The 13,888-nt window shown below is 39.0% G+C and overlaps 2 protein-coding genes across 5 annotated transcripts in view; one reads left to right on the top strand and one right to left on the bottom strand.

The window, feature by feature from the left end:
* Positions 1 to 4,227, bottom strand: part of LOC140323718 (lateral signaling target protein 2 homolog) — a 22,597-nt gene extending 18,370 nt beyond the window's left edge. Inside the window, exon 1 of one of the 2 annotated variants that reach the window (XM_072401024.1) lies at positions 4,110 to 4,227. In XM_072401024.1, coding sequence (XP_072257125.1) covers positions 4,110 to 4,154 — 45 coding nt within the window. In that variant the 5' untranslated portion in view covers positions 4,155 to 4,227. The remainder of the gene's footprint in view (positions 1 to 4,109) is intronic. The other variant, XM_072401025.1, reaches the window with a different exon arrangement.
* Positions 4,228 to 5,395: 1,168 nt separating this feature from the next.
* The window catches only part of ITFG2 (integrin alpha FG-GAP repeat containing 2), a 10,666-nt gene continuing 2,173 nt past the window's right edge, over positions 5,396 to 13,888 (top strand). The window contains exons 1-11 of one of the 3 annotated variants that reach the window (XM_072401022.1): positions 5,396 to 5,560; positions 5,645 to 5,740; positions 7,299 to 7,340; positions 8,306 to 8,462; positions 9,192 to 9,328; positions 9,880 to 10,025; positions 11,271 to 11,365; positions 12,078 to 12,131; positions 13,093 to 13,184; positions 13,430 to 13,547; positions 13,626 to 13,795. In XM_072401022.1, coding sequence (XP_072257123.1) covers positions 5,465 to 5,560; positions 5,645 to 5,740; positions 7,299 to 7,340; positions 8,306 to 8,462; positions 9,192 to 9,328; positions 9,880 to 10,025; positions 11,271 to 11,365; positions 12,078 to 12,131; positions 13,093 to 13,184; positions 13,430 to 13,547; positions 13,626 to 13,795 — 1,203 coding nt within the window. In that variant the 5' untranslated portion in view covers positions 5,396 to 5,464. Of the gene's footprint in view, positions 5,561 to 5,644; positions 5,741 to 7,298; positions 7,341 to 8,305; positions 8,463 to 9,191; positions 9,329 to 9,879; positions 10,026 to 11,270; positions 11,366 to 12,077; positions 12,132 to 13,092; positions 13,185 to 13,429; positions 13,548 to 13,625; positions 13,800 to 13,888 lie in introns of all 3 variants that reach the window. The other 2 variants (XM_072401021.1, XM_072401023.1) reach the window with 2 other exon arrangements.

Below are 13,888 nucleotides of genomic sequence, written 5' to 3'. Positions count from 1 at the left end.
CAAAGACTTATAGTCGGCAGTGGTTCCTTTTAAGTCTAAACTAATTTTGGACATACAAACACATTACAGTTCCACAAATCAGCTATAATCAATAATACATTACTTAGCCATGCAGCCCTTTCCCTATGAAGAACGTTTATATATATTCTTTGTAATTCAAAAATTCCTAGATTAAGCTGCAGAAACAAAACTGGTATAACCACACACCCCAACATACAAAGCCACTGTATGATAGGTTTTCACTGTAGATTTTCTAGATCTTAGCTGATATCAAAACAGCAGTGAGTCATATTTAGAGTTTGAAGAAATATGAATACAAACCAAAATTTGACCCAGCCCCAACGAAAAAAAACTTTGTTTAGTCCATGCAGGCAAAGCAACATTCTTTTTGTTGCTCCCTGGCCATTTCATTCAGCTGCCAGGAGAGAAATAAAATGCCATGTATGAAAAAGCATGTCACGTTTTCTTTGCTTTTTTGATGGCGCTAGTGCTTAGTTATTGGCCGTCAGCATTGTGCAGTAGCTGATTGTAGGGAATAACATATATTGACCTCCTTTCTTCCTTCTTGGGATGGGGTAGCTGGTCTGGACACATAACTGGGAATATGAATGCTGCGTGTTTGTAGTTTGCATTGTAAAATAGTTGCTCCTGTAGGTTGTCACAGAATGCCTTCTGATATGTGCCAGATGCTGGTATAATTAGCTGTGTCTCTTTGGTCAAACAAAGTACACATAATGTCAAAACTTTTATTATTTTTGATGGAGGATGGTTAAAGCCCTAATATTTTTTTAATTAATGTTTTTATTTTAGGTACACTTTATGCTACACCACAGCAGATATTCTGAAAGGTCTCGATGTAGCCACAGGTTCTAGAAAGTGACAGGGCATTTTCACGCTGTGTGTACTGAGCAAGAGAACAATGACTGCAAGATCATACTGATTCAAGGATGCCCTTTACTTTCTTCTAAAAAAATCATCCATTAAAAAGAGTTTTCTAAGTAGTTTGCATCTTAAAACACACAATAGAATACTACTATAGATAAAACTAAATACTTTTGCCTTAAGGTCAGCTTTTCTGGTATTATATTAAAGTCCCTGCGTATTCTAAGGAAGCCGTGCAGAATACCAGGTGCAATATACAATTATGAGACAAAAAATATGCAACTTCCTCATTTCCAGTGAAAGCAAAGCATTGTCTTCTGTAAGTAGGTGTGACTAAGGCTTTAAGTGTAGCTATAAAGAGACATTCTGAAAATTTTTGTGAATAGAGTGGAACAGAAAGTAATTCATTCATGAAAAATTTATGGGGGCCACCAATAATAGACTGCTTTTAAAAAAGAAAAAAATCCTGCTTTATGATCAGCTGCCTCTGGAGTAGCATAGGCATTACATCAAAGAAAGTCATTGGGAAGGTACAGCAAAAGCAGCCTCCATATTTCCATGCCATGCGGTCAGGCCTTGACAACACTAAAAAAAAAAAAATTAGAACGTCCAGTTACTACTTGGCCATGGTGGACTTTTGTGCCCAGGAAAGACAGGTAAACCCAAACAACCTGACAGGATCTACTTGTGGTCAGGTGAAGGTAGGGGGAATGTTCCCAGCAGTGTAGGAGTGATTGGACAGCCTTAAATAAGGCGAGAGCTGCTAGGCAGGAATGGCGATCCTCTGATCTATGTATGTTCCAGAGTCACTGACCTAGGACAAGCATGCAGCCAGTAAAGGGCACACTGATGTAGAGCCATCTATAGTGGTATGCCAGAATGCTAGCATTTCCCCCCAAAAAAAATCAGCAGCTGCATCTTTAATATTTTTGTCAGAACAGATGTTATAACTGGCTAACCTTCCTATTTCTGAACTTTAAATAGTTTGGATCATTTCCATACAACTATTGATTAGTTAATTAGGTTATGAGTGGTAATTTTGGATCCAGGAAGTTAATGTGACTGCTTTGTCAGGTCAGAGAGAAGGTTTTTCCCCTGTGTACCATAAATCATAGCTATACTGGACTTTCCTTTTGCTTTCCTCTGAACCTAAACTGCTATAAGTTTGTGAAAGATTACTTCTAAGGCATCTGTCTTTTTTAACTTACTTAACTGTCTGACGATATCCTTGGTATGGTTTGTATTACAACATATGCCCATTAGCTAATGCTTGTATCGCCTGTGGATAATTCTTGTAACAGCATGCTAAATGTTTTACCACTGCTGACTAATTCCAGCCTCTGGGTTTTGCTGATATCAATTGTAATAGAATTTTTCAGTAATCATCCTGTGCCCTTAAATCCAAATGTGGTCACCTAACCTGGTATAGGCAAAGTTTGAACTATTTTATTTTAGTGCACTATATAGTGCTTTCATATATCTTTTCCTAATATAACTTTTGGAACTTCTAAATAAATTTCATAATTACTGCATGCAGCCTGAAGATAAAGCTCATTTTACCAGGCTGCCATTGTTCATATGTTGTGGCAGGTCCTAATATCAACAGTTCAGATCAAACATACAGCTATGTGAGCCACAGGGCAGACACTGCTCTCCTTCTCTGCTCATCCTGGACGCAGGTAGACCAAGGTCCATCCTTGCACCATAAAACTGCGCATCAGGGGGACAATCATTTTAAATGGCAGCAAGAACTACATTTCCATTTGTTAAAGTGCGCTGTTCAGAAAGGCTGGGCTGCTTAAAGCTGTATGCAGTGTGATGACAATCTGTCCTTTTATTTGGAAAAGTGCTGAAAAATTAATCAAAGTGTTGAGACACAGAATAACCTACATTATGTAAGCTTGGCCTCAAAACATTTCCTGTACCTCAGGACACATTTGGCCACCGCAGTCAAGTAGTTTATGTGTGGTAAACCTCACCATAGCACAGATATTGTTGTATATTCTCTCCCACTTCCTGTCTGGTGTCAACAGGACAGGAAGTGAGTTGAAACCTCTTTAAGGGCTCATTCAGATCTCACACATTTTAATTCATATAAGAGACCTAAACTTTTATTGCCAGCTATGGATTTGTACCACCAAAACCAGGTTAGAAGCTGAAGGAACACGGAAATACAGCAATTTAAGTTTCCACATTTATATTCTCATACAGGTCACGTGAACAATAAAAGAAATACTCTGTTCCCCTCAAGTCTTCCTCAACCTGAAATGCAAACTTTTGTAAGAATGCTGTACTCTTGCTGCCAGGTGGTGTTTATACTTTGTATCATTTCAGTGACAGAGGCCCTGTGCATGTCCTCCTTCACACATGGGAGCTAAAAGCCAGGCCAAGGCAGCAAACACTCAGAAGTAGCAGCATTTGGGGACAGTACTTATTCCAGACACTTTATGATGAGGAAATTATAATATATATATATATATTTCTTGTTTATCAAAAGTGTGCCTACTTATAAATAACTCTACTAGAATATATATTAAAATATCAGAATGACAGAGAAAGTATGTACAGTATGTTATAAAAAAACTTGCTAATCCAGTTTTTCACTCGAAACACTGGAAAATATTAAATACATTTCCTCTAATCCAGGCTGTGATAAATCAAGAATATAAAACGCCTTCCTGGCTAAGAAGAAACCACATAATATATAGTGATAAGATCATAGATTGCAATCATTGGATGTGTAACAAGTTCACCTTCTGTTAATCATCTTTGCCATGTTCGATAAAGCAAATCAATCCCAAGCATTCCCTACTTCTAGCCACATGGGAAAGCCATGGGGCAAAACAAAAACTTTTTACACAAACAAGGGTGATGATTCACTTTCAGTCATGAAACACAGACAGACCTGATGGGAACATGAGAGCCAGCTTCCTATAGACATATCACACCCTGGTGATGATGTGTGTCATTGGAACAATGGAAATTGGCAAGAAACATGCTGGGTGAGCTCCTACCCTGCTCTCTGTACACAGCGCACATGGGATGGGTACATTCTCTTGACTTCAGATTCCCTGAACAGGTTCTGCAGGAGATGTGTATAATACACCATTAACACTTTCCATCTCAGATCTCCAAGACAAAAGTCTATATGACAGGGTGAGATGAACAATTGTACGATCCTAGGCTCAGAATAGAGTAACAATGCTGAATGTGTGCAGGCTTCCTACCTTTGGTCTGTGCAGCCACCTTCTAACCAGAGATGGTAACATCATGCAGCAGTAAGAGCCCTGATGTCTGTGACTCCTCGGTGCCGAGTGTCAGTGCTGTGTGCTGAGTGTCAGTGCATGTGTACACTCCCTCACCTCTCCCCTCCCTCACCTGTTCAAACAATGACTGGGAGCTGACGTCACCAGACCTGGCTGCTGTCACTACAGTGGGCTGTCCTTGCCTGCAGGGAGCTGCGGGCGCATTGCTGGCTCATCAGTCATTTCTACAGGGGGATCGCTCCTTTGTAGAATAAGACCATGTGCATCTGGAGGACTTTTATTAGTTCTGCAGCACGCTAACCCCAATGGGCATAAGGCTAGTGTATTGTGATGATGGCTATAGGCAGTCTTATGATGTGACATAAAATTTCTCTGGGCTGGGTATTTGTTAGCAGGATCGGACCATGGTGACAATACTCTTGACCTTCCTTCTTTCATAAAACGCAGCCCGATCATTGCCTTGCTGCCATATACCGCAGGGACCCCCTTAGATCAAGTCATGGATTAGACAGTAATGTGCAGGGCGCCACCTTGTGGATATCCGCAACATAACTTCTCTAATTTAGTCTCAGCTCACACAAAACTAGTAAGGGCTGCACGTGTCATGGCTGCATGTTATTATGTGTGCTTCTACATCAACACACCAATACTACTACTATACATAACCGACTGTAAGCCGGGTAATACTTGTTCTGTAGATGGAAGTGTGGCTTGTAAAGACTTCTTTAAAGTAATTCTTTAACACAAGAAAGTGTATGCATAAATAATCCCCATGTGATGTAGATTCGGCAGTTCGAAGCCTAGCATTCACTGTTGTGCCTGCTGTGCACTTTTGATATGTGACCACTAGGTGTCAGAATTTGCATTGCAACTAGCAATACATAGATTCCAACAGCTGTGAGCGAAAATACAGCCGAAATGATGGATGAATCATATAGAAATACAGCCCGTTGCCTATTTATTTACATTTTAAGAGTTTACATTTTAAGAGTTTTTTTTGTTAAATTGACTCACCATGAATACGTAATATATACTGCATTCTTTATATTTGTACTGTATCTATGTTTTATGGGTGTTGAATGCAAAGAACAGTTCTTATAAAAAAAAAAAAAAAAAAAAAGCTTGAGGTGTCTATTACATGCCAACATAAACCCATGTCACGGCTTTTCACGTCCACTGTGCCCAGTCAGGATTGAGTTTTCCCGGGTAATGTACGCCCCGCCCACTTCCCCTTACTGCTGTCACTTCCGGCTCTGGAGAGCGTCAGCTGTGGTGACAGTGGCAGGGATGGCGCTGGTTGCGTAGAGCGGTTGGCCATGCGTTCCCTCAGCTACGTGCAGCGTGCGGTGCTGGAGTTCAGCGGCTCGCTCTTCCCGCACGCGCTGTGCCTCGGGGACGCGGACAATGATTCGGTAAGCGGGAATAGTGGGTGCTTGACGGATGGTGGTCACATGACTGATGTACTCACCACGCCCCCTGTGTGTGTTTCCTTGCAGCTTAATGAGCTGATCCTGGGAGACACCAGCGGGAAGCTGCATGTGTACAAGCATGACCAGAGCACCCCATGGCTGACCCGATGCTGCACGGGCATGGTGAGAGATGAATAATACTGCTAGGGCCTGGCAGGCACTGACACAAGGATAATGTTCTTCTGCCTGGCATAGAACCTCCTTTTAGATTGTAAGCTCTTCGGGGCAGGGTCCGCTCCTCCTCCTGTGTCACTGTCTGTAATTTACATGCCTATTTAATGTACAGCGCTGTGTAATATGTCGGTGCTATATAAAATCTGTTTATTAATAATATTACAAGCTTGCAATGAATTTTTTGAATGTTACCCATTTTGTTAATGAGTTTTCTTCATATCCCCCTGGACTTTAGGTAGAGGAATATAACCCTTGTTACTAATGTTTCCTACTACAAACAAGACCCAAGCTCAGTTCTTCTGGCAGTGCCCTAAATATTTTCTGTGGAGCAGATCTTAGCCCACCCTTGGCGGCATCAAACACTTCCAGAGTGCCAAATACCCGGTCACTCAATGATCCCAATGCCACATAGGACCCAGGGACAACAGTCACAGTGCTGCAGAGGATCAGATATTCAGATCTCTTGGAGCTAAGTGTCGTTGGTTTAAAGAGGAAGTAAACTCAAACCTTACCAAAACAAAAAAAAATACACCTACCTTCAATCCCGCAGAGCAGTTCCGGGTTCTTCTTCCTATGTTACCCGACAAAGGCACGAGATCGGGTGACATAGTTGGGGAAAAAAAACTTGGCAATTGCATTGTGCATGTGTAAGATTTTTTTCCCTTTTAACAAAAGGGCTCCTTCTACGCATGCTCAAGATGCTCTGGCATGTGCTGAAGGAGCACCCAAGAGCCTCCTGGGATGCGTGACGTAGGTATCACGGGAGGCTCTGCGCTCCCATTCATTCTCCATCACTTAGACGATCAAGAATTAGGGAGTAGTGCTGCAGCTTTTTTTTTTTTTTTTTAAAGGGTGTTGCACGTAATAAAAAAACAAACAGAGTTTTTATCTTACATAAAAGAGTTGTCTACCCTTTTCTGTAAAGTGAAATTTCTGAGTTTAGGTACACTTTAAGCAGGGAAAGTCAGCATCAGAAAGGCTTTAAAAACAAATTAACTCGGGGTAATCAACAAAACCTGGCAACAATAGATCTACTAAGATAGCCCTTTGGAACTGCATGTAATTACTGGTAATGTGGGCAGCCCCTACTGTATACTAAAAACACAACATTGTTTTTTTTGTAATATAAAAAATAAAATATGAGTTTGTCTTGTTTTTTTTCACTGGGACACCAATGGTTTATGTTCCAGATCATGCATGCTAACACATAGACTTCCCAGGATACATCATAAAATCACATAACACATCTTTAGTGCCAAGAAGAAACATGGTAGACGTGTGATTTTACGTATTTACAAATAGATTTGAGGAAACACACACTGATGTCTCAAAATCATGTTTCAATAATAATAAGTACAATTTCACTTTAGGGGGAAAAGGTTTACTTTAAAAATTGGGTGAACCTAATTAGTACTGCCTAAAGCAATATTAATCTTTGCTTTAAAAGTTTTCCTACTTGTATTACTGTTTTCTTACATTATCAAAACTCTTCATCTTTATTTTTCAGTTGACCTGTGTGGGTGTAGGAGATGTTTGTAACAAAGGAAAGGTAAGAGAAGAGATGTTGATGTCCCCATTTGATTTCAAGTTTTTGACATGTTTGCCCTGTATGTGTGTGTATATGTATGTGTGTATATATATATATATATATATATATATATATATATTTTTTTTTTTTATGCATTCTTGTTTAAGCTGATTTTTGTGTTTTTTATTTATTTTTTTTTTTTTTTTAATGGTATGCAAACCTTCTGCCAAAATAATTCCCTACTGATCATAATTGCTGCAGGTATGTGTAGGCGTCCTGTAAGTGCCTGCACGTCATACCTAGAGCAATTTGTACCCTAATGACAGTCCCTTATCTATTTAACAATTGCTTTCATGTGAAAGAATAAAATCTTAAATATTTACTTTAAACCTTAAACTCCTCTGGCTGACTCGTTTATCAAAGGTAATATCTAACAATGATGGCACACAGTTTGGTAAAGGAAACCTGTAATCAGTAAATATGAAGGCTGCCATCTCCCATCCATGGCACCTATCCTTGCTGGAATGGATTGATCTGTTTACAAACCCATTTATAATATTGTGGGTAGGTAAAATGTTGACAAATCCATTCATAAATGTTTTTCTTTTTGTTACATCACTGCATTTAAAAACATAATATATAAATTCAAACCCTCACAACTTTTTAGGCTTGAACATTATGTAAAATACCCAAAATATTATATTCTGAAAGTGGAAAACCTGTAGAATTAAAATATAGTATGTGCAATTTTTATGCCAAACAATATTTCCACTTTTATTTAATTTTAAATTTGGATTTGCCCAACTATAAAGAAATGTTTAAAATCAATATCCCCCATTGTCAATTTCTATGGGTTCTGTGATTTTAGAAAATCTTTGGCTTGTTGGGTCTTTTGAAGACTATTAGGGTTGTTTATCATAATATATAATAATTTCTCTATGTAGTAGCATTTTATTTAAAAAAATATTCTTTATTACTTTTCTAAGAATGTCGTGGTTGCTGTCAGTGCTGAGGGATGGTTCCATCTGTTTGACTTGAGCTTCAAATTGGATAACTCCTGGGACTTCATGGGGGAGGAAATGAAAGCCAACTACACGCAACATCTGCCTGCCAATACCAAGCTTGTTTTGATAAGTGATATAGGTAAGAGCGGACTGAATTAAAATGCAGTTATTCACAGGGCAAAGGTTTTTATAGAAATCTTGCTGGATAATGATTTGTGTCACACAAATTAGAAAAATAATTTTAAATGGCACATGCTTTGGGTGGTGCTCAGCCACTGCCTTACTTCTGACTCTGAAGTGGGCAGTTTGCGCTGTGGCAGTAGTGGATTATTAAATTGAACTTCAGTCTCTAAATGTTCTAGGTATGGATAGATATGTATGGATTCTTTTCTAAAACATTGCTACATCCCTGTCTTCATTAGTAATGCAAGAAAATAAGGGAAATGTTAACCCTGTTTACAACCCCATTGCTTGGTTGCAAAGCCTGGGACCTCATTGCATTTCACAAGTTTTCCAACTTGCAGTTGGAGACTCCAGCTTGCATGCTAAATTTTGTAGGAGAGCATACCATCAGTAGGTGGATTTGCCGCTTTGTGAAACTTTACTACATTATAGAAGGCTGTGACAGCTACAACATGGGTAACATAATAGGTATTTTGTTCTTTAAAAAAGTTGCATGTTTCAAAGTGACATTTCAATGTCTGTCCTGTCTTCTTGATGTAGAAACTAGAATTGGCATAAAAGCTTCTTCAGAGTGGTTAATGTTTTCTTAAAGAACAAAACTACAAATGCTTCCTAAAAACATAATGTCTTACAGTCTACAAATCTAAATTTTTTATACCAGCTAATGTGAATTTTCCCTCTGTAGATGGAGATGGTCGCTTTGAGCTAGTTTTGGGATACACTGACCGGGTAGTTCGGGCTTTTCGCTGGGAGTGTCCCCCAGATTCTGACCTGTCTTATGGTCAGCTTGTACCTTTAAAAAAATGGCTTCTTGAGGGACAGGTAAGCTACTTTAGATAAGTAGTAAGGTTTAATTGGCATAATAGACAAGCACACCAATAAAGACTTCAGCAACTAAATCTTTATTTAGCAGGAATTGTTTCACAAACCCCTATACAGTAGGAATGTAGAGTAATAAAAAAAATAAAACCAGACAGTTTGTGCAAAATAAACAAAAATGTTTTAAAATAATACTGCTATCTTTATTTACATTACACTCCCTTATGTAAACATTAATGGTCATTAAATACAAAAAACAATAATATACAGAACAGAGTTACCACCACTCAGAATGTAGGGCTAGAGGGGCCTTTTCTTCCCTGCTGTGAAAAACATCTCAGGGTAAATAATGTTAACAACCCAATTCTTTCTCAAGGCAATTTTCTATATAGACCAATAAGATAGCTGGAAAACCTGGCTGTAGCGCAGGTTTACTTTATGGAAGTGTGTTAAGATTTGTATAGCTTTTTAAAGCAATGTATGTGCTATGGGACTAGAGATTTGATTTTAGATATACCGGTACTTGAACCTGCAAAATGTTTATTGCTTTGTAGGTGGATAGTCTTTCTGTAAATCCTGGAGCAGATGGCACTCCTGAACTGATGGTGTCCCAGCCAGGTTGTGGGTATGCAGTTCTAAGGTGTACTTGGGCTGATGAGACTAGCCTGGCCTCTGAAGGGTCACTAGCAGCTGAAGCTAGGTGAGGACACATATTTTGGTAAAGCTGGAATTTAAAATTTGTGCATTACAACACCTAAAACTCTCATTTAATATAAAAAAAAGGCAGTCACAAAATTATCACACCACAACGACTACTTGGTTCATGTACAGTTGTGCTGACACATTTCATCTAACAAAAGCATGTAGATGTAGAGAAAATCTTGTATCTATGTGTATTTGTATGGGATGTCCCAAGTCTTCCCAAGATAAGCAAGCAGAGGCAATTGTCTGTTCAGTTAATGACTAATTTGTATACCTTGATACCTTGTAAATAAATATTATTTGGGTGTTAGGTTTTTTCTGCACATGTTCAAAAACTTTTCTATTTTTGTAATAATTTATGATTTTTGTAATGCTATTACTACATGACACTGATGATGAACACTGTGGCCTAAAGTAGGCAGTGTTTAAAGAGTTGAAACAGTCCCCCAAAACAAAAGAATTCGCTTACCTTTAATCCTGCAGGGCTGTCCAGCGGTCTGGAGGTCTCTTGCATTGGGTCCTGAGTCGCCATCTTTGCCTCTTCTTCCTGGTTCTTCTACCTATGTCACCTGACCCAGGCATGAGATCGGGTGACGTAGATGGAACACAATGAAGGGAGCACTCGAGCCGCCTGGAATGCTTGGCATAGGTATCCTAGGAGGCTTTGTGCTCCCATTCATTCTCAATTGCCTAAAGGTGTTGCACTGAAAAAGAAAAAAACACACAGAATTTTTACTTAACATAAAAGGGTTGTCTACCATTTATTTAAAGTTTGTGAGTTTAAAATAAAATTGTGAGTTTAGATATGCCTTAACTGCGGGCTTTAAGCTTTAATTTTTGTTATTGGAGCCAGCAGCCATACAAACGTGCTCAGTATGACAATAATGTGGGGTTGTATGAGATGATTGTCAGTAAAATAACTACGGGTAGTAAGAGTTTATAGTACCCCTTGCGTGAGAGAAATGGGAATGTTGCAATTGATAACCTGAGAGTACTAGTTGCCTGACTTTTATATTTCTCATCTTTCAGTACTCTGATTCGCTGTCATATTTAAAGAATGAAAATCTGTGATGGCAGCTTTTCATTTTTCTTACAGTATTGAAACTTGGTATTGTGATAGCATTGTATAATTCTTTAAACCTGTTTATGTAATCAATTGCAAAGCTAACCTTTTGGCTATAAAATCTTGTCTTTAAATTTTTATTTGTTTTTCAAATAACATAGTTTTCTCTGTTCTCTGTAGGGAAGTTTCTTCCAGGGATGTGATCCTCCACCAAACATCTGGCCGGATTCACAATAAGAATGTTTCCACACACCTCATTGGCAGCATAAAACAAGGTGGGTATGTAACCCTTGTAGTCGTTTGTGAACACCAGTGCTTAGCCTTGATTGGTTCCACAATCTGATGCTCAAGACGAGACAATTTTTTGGGGGTACACTAATGATAGCTGCACAGTTATTGTCTGCTTGCTACACACCCTTGAAATCATAAAGGATGTGTGTAAAAATTTAGTAAATGTGTCCTACTTCCAAGATCTGGAACTACTAACTCCCTAGCCCTAATGGTAATACTGTGGTGTCACCCCCTGGATTTAGTGGTGATTACAGTGGCATGTGTTGGTGATAAATCTTTGGGCATAATGGTTGTAAATTTCTTGGTATAGAGGGTTTTACTGTGTGTGTCTGGTTCTGTGTTAGTCCAAATAGTGTCAGTTGTTTTGAAACTTAGCCCGTCACTCGTCAAAGCATTGCTTTTTCTTTCCTTGGTTGCCTACTTTACTCCAGTGTTTAGAAGTAGATAGGTCTTTAGCTTACTCTCTGCTTGGTTGTGTGTTTTGTAAACTAGCATAGAACAGTGGAGGATTGGCACGCTATTCGTACATGTTTCTAGTAAATGACTATTAGAAAGCAAAGATATGGACTGATTTGGCGCCAGGTACAACTTTTATTATTGGCCATAATTGTTTGCCATTGAGCATTTGTCTTTATTATTCTTATTGGTATTCTTATTGTTTTATTCTAATTTAATTCATAAATTTCTTCTCTTTAGGACCAGGTGTGGGGAACAAAGAAGCTGGTCTGTTTGCACTCTGTACGCTAGATGGTGAGTGGAGACATTAAAGAGGAACTAAACTCAAAAGTACCCCATAACAATAAAAATACACTTACCTTCAATACCACAGGGCGGTCCGATCCATCCAGAGGTCTCCTCTATTAGGTCCTGCGTCGTCCCGGCATCTGTATTCAGGCCAGCCATCCAGCTCCGGGCGCCACCATTTTCTCCTCCCTTAAGGGCTTCTTCCTACGTCACCCGACCCATATGCGAGATCGGGTGACGTAGATGGGGAAAAAAACCTGCCGATCTCACTGCGCATGTAATAAACCTGTGTAGTAGCTTGTATAATATATATATATATTGTAATATAATTTTATATATATATATATATATATATATATATTATATAAAAATGTCTTTGTATTGGACTCAATACAGCTATTTTGAATTGAATCCAATACAAAATTATTTAAATTTCCTGCTGATCCTCTCGCCCGCACTGATGCATGCACCGACCCGGAGAACGTCTCTGCACATGCCGGTAGAAGATCGAAGAGAGAAGATGTGTCCGGAGGAGCTGTGGGGACCAGCAGGATGCCGCGCGGGCGCGGGGGGGGGGGGGGGGACAACCGAATAGAGTAAGTGGGTTTTTTATGTTTTAAACAACCCCGAGTGTGACTCGGGATTACCGCTTTTTGCATGGAAAACCCACCCTGAGTCACAATCGAGATTACCACTAGGGGAGTTAATGTACATAAAAAAATTGATGTTAAAATCTTGACAATTGTCATACCTTTTCACTTTGTTTTATAGCAACCATTTGACTACATCCAACCTAAAGTTACCTAATTACATTTTTAATAATAAATAAAATAGCTCAAACATATTATGCAGACTTTAGAATTAATAATTATGTCGCTAATCGTCTCTAAGGAGCTCACAATCTAATGAATTTGTATTAAGCATTGATACTTTATTTGTAGTAGATATATATTTCTTTCGTTTTCAGGCACTCTGAAACTCATGCAAGGTTCTGATAGGCTGTTGTGGTCAGTTCAAGTTGATCACCAGTTGTTTGCTCTGGAGAAATTGGATGTGACGGTAAGACAGTGCAGCTTTTAAATCCTGTTGCAAGCCCTTCATTCTGTTGATGTGGTAGGAAGGTTGTCCAACAGCATTTTACTTTTTGCTTTGTTTGAGAACTAACATGACCTTTGTACGTTATTGATCTGTGTGTGATTGATCGAATGATGATGTTGACTTAATTCTATATCGCACATGACCTTAGCCCACTTCTGTGTAATGGATGTGGCTTCTTCAGATACATTTCTTCATGTCTCTTTTAGGGGAATGGTCAAGAGGAAGTTGTTGCTTGTGCATGGGATGGACAAACGTACATTATTGATCACAATCGCACAGTCCTGCGTTTTCAGGTTGATGAAAATGTCAGTGCCTTCTGTGCTGGTAAGTACCAGTTTGCATACAGTTTTACAAGTTTTTGCAGCTCATTATTTGATTATACAATTTTATTCACTTTATCAGGACTGTATGCCTGCAGGGGAGGTCAGAATAGTCCCTGCCTGGTTTATGTGGGCTTTAACCAGAAAATTTATGTATATTGGTCAGTGATGCTGGAGAGAATAGAATCTTCCAATATATTGCGTGTTTTGGAGGGCAATGAAGAATTTACCTCATTACTTGGAGAATTACATGTGGGTAAGTGCTTCTTGTTTACCGTATTTTTCGGACCATAAGACGCACTTTTTTTCCCCCTAAAGTGGGGGGAAAATCAGGGTGCGTCTTAT

Source organism: Pyxicephalus adspersus, chromosome 2 (genome assembly GCF_032062135.1).
Source record: "Pyxicephalus adspersus chromosome 2, UCB_Pads_2.0, whole genome shotgun sequence".
Classification (NCBI taxonomy): domain Eukaryota; kingdom Metazoa; phylum Chordata; class Amphibia; order Anura; family Pyxicephalidae; genus Pyxicephalus; species Pyxicephalus adspersus.
The sequence above is the reverse complement of the archived record's forward strand: the minus strand, read 5'-3'. Positions and strand labels throughout refer to the sequence as shown.